At 56.7% G+C, this 9,222-nt stretch overlaps 1 protein-coding gene across 1 annotated transcript in view; it reads right to left on the bottom strand.

Moving 5' to 3' along the window:
- The window catches only part of LOC311247800 (AP-3 complex subunit beta-1-like), a gene marked incomplete at both ends in the record, with an annotated part of 48,665 nt that extends 44,821 nt beyond the window's left edge, over window positions 1–3,844 (bottom strand). The window contains 3 exons of the mRNA XM_084338798.1: window positions 3,400–3,582; window positions 3,732–3,767; window positions 3,830–3,844. Coding sequence (XP_084194924.1) covers window positions 3,400–3,582; window positions 3,732–3,767; window positions 3,830–3,844 — 234 coding nt within the window. The remainder of the gene's footprint in view (window positions 1–3,399; window positions 3,583–3,731; window positions 3,768–3,829) is intronic.
- Window positions 3,845–9,222: the final 5,378 nt, after the last annotated feature.

Raw genomic sequence — 9,222 nt, 5'->3', positions numbered from 1 at the left:
GAAGTATGGCCTGTTTGGCCCCAAATAGAGCATTGAGACCGCGTGCGAATTAATAACTGAAGTGTCAGAGTTTGGCGCTATACCGTCGAGTGCGACCTATTCTATTAAGTCAGTAATAGTCTATTTGTGTATAGTGTATCGTGCGGCTACCGTTCTACAGTGACCAGCATCACCAACGTTTTCCTCGTATCAGCTAGAGTGCTTATCCAGGCTGGGCTGCTTTCATGGCGCTTTCACCCGAGGAGCCCTAGACGAGGACCGTGTGGACATGTACACTGGATTATCTACCCGACGATTGCATAGCCCTTTTCGGCTGGATTATATTTGCTTTTGGTCCTGTAATTAATGGAGCGGAGAATCGCCAACGCCCACGAGTGTGTGGGATTTACCCTGTGAGGAGCCACGTCGAGTCTGCCCCTCAGAAGCCTGAGGCAGGCTAGCTTTCTTCCCTCTGGAGCTACAGGCTACGGAGAACAGCTGTATTCGTCTGTGGATCAAGATCTTATTGCACCGTCTCCCGTACTCGGAGTCTCCTTATCATCGTTGACCCAGACTCTACTACCGACAGATCCTCTACCCCTGCTGGCTTACAACCGGGGGGACCCTTCCAGTATCTCTCGCTATATTACTAGTGTACCATAGATATAATTCCCTAAGATTCAGGTTGTATGATTACCTCCTGCGTAATATGAGAATGGACATTAGTTATTGATTTGCCTACGCACATTCCTTTGCCTTATAAGCGCATTCAAAGTGAAGTAGAGAAAGTATATTATGTACCTTTTGCTGCAATAAATACTTAATTACAACTTTGTGTGGAACCGATTCATTGTGGGAAGTGTTCATCATTATATATATCATGTACTGTATGGCCAGTAATTAAAGTACATAAGACGGTAGTGGTTTAATGATACCATACTTATCAATACAGTCAGGGAATTGTACCCCTCAGTTACAGTTAGAGTTATCCTATCGCAAAAATTAAGTCATATTTGGATTCCCCCCTGACCCCTCCTCACCTCCACCCAGGGGCTGGTGAACTGGGTCCTGGCCCCCCCTGCCCCCCCCCCCCATCTCACCTCCACCCAGGGGCTGGTGAACTGGGTCCAGGCCCCCCCTGCCCCCCCCCCCATCTCACCTCCACCCAGGGGCTGGTGAACTGGGTCCTGGCCCCCCCTGCCCCCCCCCCCCATCTCACCTCCACCCAGGGGCTGGTGAACTGGGTCCTGGCCCCCCGCCCCCATCTCACCTCCACCCAGGGGCTGGTGAACTGGGTCCTGCCCCCCCCCCCTCCTCACCTCCACCCAGGGGCTGGTGAACTGGGTCCTGGCCCCCTGCCCCCCCCCCCCTCACCTCCACCCAGGGGCTGGTGAACTGGGTCCTGGCCCCCCCCCCCTCCTCACCTCCACCCAGGGGCTGGTGAACTGGGGTCCTGCCCCCCCCCCTCCTCACCTCCACCCAGGGGCTGGTGAACTGGGTCCTGGCCCCCCCTGCCCCCCCCCCCCCCCTCACCTCCACCCAGGGGCTGGTGAACTGGGTCCTGCCCCCCCGCCCCCCCCCCCCTCCTCACCTCCACCCAGGGGCTGGTGAACTGGGTCCTGGCCCCCCCCTGCCCCCCCCCCCCCCCTCACCTCCACCCAGGGGCTGGTGAACTGGGTCCTGGCCCCCCTGCCCCCCCCCCCCCCCCCTCACCTCCACCCAGGGGCTGGTGAACTGGGTCCTGCCCCCCCCCCCCCCCCCTCCTCACCTCCACCCAGGGGCTGGTGAACTGGGTCCTGGCCCCCCCTGCCCCCCCCCCCCCCCCTCACCTCCACCCAGGGGCTGGTGAACTGGGTCCTGCCCCCCCCCCCCCCCCCCTCCTCACCTCCACCCAGGGGCTGGTGAACTGGGTCCTGCCCCCCCTGCCCCCCCCCCCCCCCCCTCACCTCCACCAGGGGCTGGTGAACTGGGTCCTGCCCCCCCCCCCCCCCCCCCCCCTCACCTCCACCCAGGGGCTGGTGAACTGGGTCCTGCCCCCCCCCCCCCCCTCCCCCCCCCCCCTCCTCACCTCCACCCAGGGGCTGGTGAACTGGGTCCTGCCCCCCCTGCCCCCCCCCCCCCCCCCCCCCCTCACCTCCACCCAGGGGCTGGTGAACTGGGTCCTGCCCCCCCCCCCCCCCCCCCTCACCTCCACCCAGGGGCTGGTGAACTGGGTCCTGCCCCCCCCCCCTCACCTCCACCCAGGGCTGGTGAACTGGGTCCTGCCCCCCCCCCCCCCCCCCCCCCCCCCCCTCACCTCCACCCAGGGGCTGGTGAACTGGGTCCTGGCCCCCCCCCTCCTCCTCACCTCCACCCAGGGGCTGGTGAACTGGGTCCTGCCCCCCCCCTCCCCCCTCACCTCCACCCAGGGGCTGGTGAACTGGGTCCTGCCCCCCCCCCCCCCCCCCTCACCTCCACCCAGGGGCTGGTGAACTGGGTCCTGCCCCCCCCCCCCCCCCTCACCTCCACCCAGGGGCTGGTGAACTGGGTCCTGGCCCCCCCCCCCTCCTCACCTCCACCCAGGGGCTGGTGAACTGGGTCCTGGCCCCCCCCCCCCTCCTCACCTCCACCCAGGGGCTGGTGAACTGGGTCCTGGCCCCCCCCCCCCTCCTCACCTCCACCCAGGGGCTGGTGAACTGGGTCCTGCCCCCCCCCCCCCTCCTCACCTCCACCCAGGGGCTGGTGAACTGGGTCCTGGCCCCCCCCCCCTCCTCACCTCCACCCAGGGGCTGGTGAACTGGGTCCTGGCCCCCCCCCCCTCCTCACCTCCACCCAGGGGCTGGTGAACTGGGTCCTGGCCCCCCCCCCCCTCCTCACCTCCACCCAGGGGCTGGTGAACTGGGTCCTGCCCCCCCCCCCCTCCTCACCTCCACCCAGGGCTGGTGAACTGGGTCCTGCCCCCCCCCCCCCTCCTCACCTCCACCCAGGGGCTGGTGAACTGGGTCCTGCCCCCCCCCCCCCCCCCTCCCCCCTCACCTCCACCCAGGGCTGGTGAACTGGGTCCTGCCCCCCCCCCCCTCCTCACCTCCACCCAGGGGCTGGTGAACTGGGTCCTGCCCCCCCCTCCCCCCTCACCTCCACCCAGGGGCTGGTGAACTGGGTCCTGCCCCCCCCCCCCCTCCTCACCTCCACCCAGGGGCTGGTGAACTGGGTCCTGCCCCCCCCCCCCCTCCTCACCTCCACCCAGGGGCTGGTGAACTGGGTCCTGCCCCCCCCCTCCCCCTCACCTCCACCCAGGGGCTGGTGAACTGGGTCCTGCCCCCCCCCCCCCCCCCCTCACCTCCACCCAGGGGCTGGTGAACTGGGTCCTGCCCCCCCCCTCCCCCCTCACCTCCACCCAGGGGCTGGTGAACTGGGTCCTGCCCCCCCCCCCCCCCTCACCTCCACCCAGGGGCTGGTGAACTGGGTCCTGGCGTAGCGCGTCAGCATGCAGATGATGACCACCTGGCCCCACTCCTCCACGTCCACCAGCAGGTTGCACAGCTTCCTGTAGTTGTTGTGGATCAGGTCGATGCGGTCAGGACACACCTCCTCGAAGGCCATGACCACGCTGCCCGCCACCAGCTGAGAGAGAGGGGGGAGAGGAGAGGAGGGGTCAGGGGTCAGGGTTAGGGTCAGGACACACCTCCTCGAAGGCCATGACCACGCTGCCCGCCACCAGCTGAGAGAGAGAGGGGTCAGGGGTCAGGGTTAGGGTTAGGGTCGGGACACACCTCCTCGAAGGCCATGACCACGCTGCCCGCCACCAGCTGAGAGAGGGAGGGGGAGAGGAGAGGAGGGGTCAGGGGTCAGGGTTAGGGTCGGGACACACCTCCTCGAAGGCCATGACCACGCTGCCCGCCACCAGCTGAGAGAGGGAGGGGGAGAGGAGAGGAGGGGTCAGGGGTCAGGGTTAGGGTCGGGACACAACTCCTCGAAGGCCATGACCACGCTGCCCGCCACCAGCTGAGAGAGGGAGGGGGAGAGGAGAGGAGGGGTCAGGGGTCAGGGTTAGGGTCGGGACACAACTCCTCGAAGGCCATGACCACGCTGCCCGCCACCAGCTGAGAGAGAGGGGGGGAGAGGAGGGGTCAGGGGTCAGGGGTCATACCACATATGGGACGTTTTTCTGACTTTTTGCAACCGGCACTTTGGCGACACCTAGTGGCTCGGCTGTGCATATTTTGTAATACAATATATAGATCGAATTTAAGGCTTATTTGTTGCCTGTCGATAGCGACAAAATCCGACAAAATCCGTTCAGCGGTTCGCGAGTTACATGCCGGTATTTGAGGCTTGTGCAAAGTACACGGTATTGCGCAAATACCACTCCCGACTCAGGCTGCAGTAGTTCCGTCAATCTAGATCCGATCTGGAAAATGATTGTGGATCGTTGTAGCCAATGAGTGTAGCTTCCAATGATACCCCATGTGGGGATGTGTGAATCAGGGATCTAGGTGAACAACTAAATTCTTTAACAGGAAGCCAAATAAATTGAAGTCTATGAGAAAACTGAGTTTTTCTTTGTACACAGTTTACCAAAATCACTCCTAATCACTCATTCTGAATGGATCAAATTTGGATTTGTACTACATAAGGCCTCAGGCTATGGCTCCGTCTGGATTTGTAAGCCATACCACCTTCTGGGGAAATAATACCTCTGGACTACTAACTACTACAGAAAAACGTACAGAGTAACACGTTTTTTACAACTCCATCGCACACAGGGGCCGTTCTAATGGCTTCCTCCACTGAGCGCTCATCATACCAGCTGTTTTCTGTTGCTCATCTGCTCTTTTGATTGAAGTGAAAAACAATACGAATACAAATCAGAGCACTTGGTGTTTCCTACTCTGTCTCTCCCCAGTCTCAGGGGAGAGCCGTTCACATAATAGAGTAACATAGGTCGCGATGGAAGACATCACAAACTGGATTTTAATGGCGGTTGTGGTTTAAAAATTTGCAAAGCAAGTTAATTTAAGCCGTTTTAAATCATAAAGCATAAGTTGGACTGAAAACCCAAACAGCTGCTCGCTCTAGGGCTTCCCTCCTCTCAAACACAACTCTCCACTAGGGCTGGGCGATATGGCCTAAATATGATATCACCATATTTTCTGACCTTTCGGCGATACACGATACACATCACGATGTTTTTCCTTTTTTCCCCAAACAATTCATTATGAGGTTTACCAAGACAGTATTTGAGTTTGCAAGCTAACATTAAAGACAAAAGACCCATGCATATAGCATTTTTATATTATATTAGATTTAGATTATTGGATTCTTAGATTATATATTTAGCATTTTAGCCTTTCGTGTTTTTTTTTTATTATATATTAGATTTAGATTATATATTGTAACTATTATTTATGTATACATTTATTATTTGAACGGCTTAAGGCTATATCTGTACTTGATGTTTGTTTGTTGTGTTGCATACTTGAAATAAACTTCAATCAAATCAAACCCCCCCCCCTTAAAAAAACAAAAACCTGTGTTTAACCTAGCCATCTATAAAACATCGTGCTAAAACTGTGAAACAAATGTCCTACTCCCCTAAAGAAAGAAATACATAGCAAACATGACTCAGTTATCCAATAGTGCTGCTGCTTTTTATTTTGTTAAAATCTTTTAGTTAATAAGACTAAAAGACTACAATACGACTACAACGATTTCATGACGGCTTCCTGTCCTCGCATTCCATTTCCGGTTTACATTAAAAAATGTTATCTACTTTTTCAAATTTTCTCCCATCCCAATTTCGTATTGTCCAATTCTACCCTCCCCTGTCTCGAACGTTGCTAGACCACGCCTCCCACAAGCCGGCTGCAATGTGGACGAAGCCTTGCATCATGTGTCCCCTCCGGTACTCGAGGAGGCAGCCGTCGCATCTTTTCACCTGCACAGCGCGATCTCTCAGCGGCGGGGGTCTGCGTGGGAGGGACACGCCGCCCTCGTCGCTTCCTGATTCTACTGTGCAGGCGCACCAACCGACCTGTAGGAGTCGCTGTCCACAATGTCCGATCCCCACCCACCAGCTTCCCACCCCTAACACTGCCAATTGTATTAGTATGAACGACCAGCCAAGCTGGTAGCAACGCCGAGAGCTGGGCTCGAACCCAGCGTCTCCTGCGTTGGTGGCGAGCGCCTTGCCCACTACACCACCTAGCCGCCCTCTCAAACACAACTCTCAACCAACACGGCAGGAAAGAGAACAAACATCCCTACAGGAACGGAGCGTGTGCTTAAGTGCGTGTGGGTAGCGTGTGCTTAAGTGCGTGTGGGTAGCGTGTGCTTAAGTGCGTGAGCATCACTGCCCCCTGCTGATTGGTCCTCGTCTCGGAGGCCATTATCAGGTGAGACCTACCTCTCTTTGTGTTTCTCTCCCAACTTCTCCCATCAGACGAGGCTCCGAGGTAAACTACATGCACCATCAACAAAACTGACACCCAATCTGAGGAGTTCACCCCCCCCCCCCCCCCCCCCCCACCATATTATCTACACTGCGTGACAAGCCGGTAATGGAAAAATCACACTAAGCAAATGGTTCTTCTAATAACAATAAATTTCCTATAAAATTATGAAGGGTCCAAACCGCTTCCTTGCATCTATTTTGTCATGAATTCTAATTAGGGCGCCGGGGAGGCGGGGGGGGCGGGGAGGCGGGGGGTGCTGGGTCATCACGCCAGAGACGCCACGCTGATGGATGAGCCGGCACGGGGTCGACACGCCCCCCTCTCTCTCTCTTCCTCTCTCCCTCTTCTTCTCCTCCTCCCTCCTGTCTCTCTCTTCCTCTCCTCCTCCCTCTCTCTTCCTCTCCTCCTCCCTCCTGTCTCTCTCTCTTCCTCTCCTCCTCCCTCCTGTCTCTCTCTCTTCCCCTCCTCCTCCCTCTCTTCCTCTCCTCCTCCCTCCTGTCTCTCTCTTCCTCTCCTCCTCCCTCCTGTCTCTCTATCTTCCTCTCCTCCTGTCTCTCTATCTTCCTCTCCTCCTGTCTCTATCTTCCTCTCCTCCTGTCTCTCTCTCTTCCTCTCCTCCTCCCTCCCGTCTCTCTCTTCCTCTCCTCCTCCCTCTCTCTTCCTCTCCTCCTCCCTCCTGTCTCTCTTCCTCTCCTCCTGTCTCTCTCTCTTCCTCTCCTCCTGTCTCTCTATCTTCCTCTCCTCCTGTCTCTCTATCTTCCTCTCCTCCTGTCTCTCTATCTTCCTCTCCTCCTGTCTCTCTATCTTCCTCTCCTCCTGTCTCTCTCTCTTCCTCTCCTCCTCCCTCCCGTCTCTCTCTTCCTCTCCTCCTCCCTCTCTCTTCCTCTCCTCCTCCCTCCCGTCTCTCTCTTCCTCTCCTCCTGTCTCTCTCTCTTCCTCTCCTCCTCCCTCCCGTCTCTCTCTTCCTCTCCTCCTCCCCGTCTCTTCCTCTCCTCCTGTCTCTCTCTTCCTCTCCTCCTCCCTCCCGTCTCTCTCTCCTCCTCCCATCAGACACACCCCTCCCGTGTCTCCATCGCTCTTCCTCTCCTCCTCCCATCACTTTCACAGCACTCCCTTTTTCTCTTAAATTAATGGGCGTCTCACCTAGCCCCTAATCATACTACCATCACACACAGACACACACACACCTCTCTCGTCTCATTTCAATTTTGCAGAAGGTGCAGGGGGGTGGGGGGTGGCAGGGGGGGAGGGAGGCAGGGGAGGGGGATCGATCATTTATCTTGTAATGGCTGGATAATAGATCCATCACGGTGTAACAGCTGCACACACTCCTGCGTCGTGTCCCTCATCAGACCTGCTGCTTCTAGACCCTCCTCCTGTCTATAAACACTACAGACCTGTCTCCCTCATCAGACCTGCTGCTTCTAGACCCTCCTCCTGTCTATAAACACTACAGACCTGTCTCCCTCATCAGACCTGCTGCTTCTAGACCCTCCTCCTGTCTATAAACACTACAGACCTGTCTCCCTCATCAGACCTGCTGCTTCTAGACCCTCCTCCTGTCTATAAACACTACAGACCTGTCTCCCTCATCAGACCTGCTGCTTCTAGACCCTCCTCCTGTCTATAAACACTACAGACCTGTCTCCCTCATCAGACCCTGCTGCTTCTAGACCCTCCTGTCTATAAACACTACAGACCTGTCTCCCTCATCAGACCCTGCTGCTTCTAGACCCTCCTCCTGTCTATAAACACTACAGACCTGTCTCCCTCATCAGACCTGCTGCTTCTAGACCCTCCTCCTGTCTATAAACACTACAGACCTGTCTCCCTCATCAGACCTGCTGCTTCTAGACCCTCCTCCTGTCTATAAACACTACAGGCCTGTCTCCCTCATCAGACCTGCTGCTTCTAGACCCTCCTCCTGTCTATAAACACTACAGACCTGTCTCCCTCATCAGACCTGCTGCTTCTAGACCCTCCTCCTGTCTATAAACACTACAGACCTGTCTCCCTCATCAGACCTGCTGCTTCTAGACCCTCCTCCTGTCTATAAACACTACAGACCTGTCTCCCTCATCAGACCTGCTGCTTCTAGACCCTCCTCCTGTCTATAAACACTACAGACCTGTCTCCCTCATCAGACCTGCTGCTTCTAGACCCTCCTCCTGTCTATAAACACTACAGACCTGTCTCCCTCATCAGACCCTGCTGCTTCTAGACCCTCCTCCTGTCTATAAACACTACAGACCTGTCTCCCTCATCAGACCTCCTGCTTCTAGACCCTCCTCCTGTCTATAAACACTACAGACCTGTCTCCCTCATCAGACCCTGCTGCTTCTAGACCCTCCTCCTGTCTATAAACACTACAGACCTGTCTCCCTCATCAGACCTGCTGCTTCTAGACCCTCCTCCTGTCTATAAACACTACAGACCTGTCTCCCTCATCAGACCTGCTGCTTCTAGACCCTCCTCCTGTCTATAAACACTACAGACCTGTCTCCCTCATCAGACCTGCTGCTTCTAGACCCTCCTCCTGTCTATAAACACTACAGACCTGTCTCCCTCATCAGACCTGCTGCTTCTAGACCCTCCTCCTGTCTATAAACACTACAGACCTGTCTCCCTCATCAGACCTGCTGCTTCTAGACCCTCCTCCTGTCTATAAACACTACAGACCTGTCTCCCTCATCAGACCTGCTGCTTCTAGACCCTCCTCCTGTCTATAAACACTACAGACCTGTCTCCCTCATCAGACCTGCTGCTTCTAGACCCTCCTCCTGTCTATAAACACTACAGACCTGTCTCC

The sequence above is a fragment of the Notolepis coatsorum genome (assembly GCF_963971535.1).
Source record: "Notolepis coatsorum genome assembly, contig: SCAFFOLD_1151, whole genome shotgun sequence".
Classification (NCBI taxonomy): domain Eukaryota; kingdom Metazoa; phylum Chordata; class Actinopteri; order Aulopiformes; family Paralepididae; genus Notolepis; species Notolepis coatsorum.
Note: the sequence above shows the minus strand (reverse complement) of the source record. Positions and strands in the feature narration are given on the sequence as shown.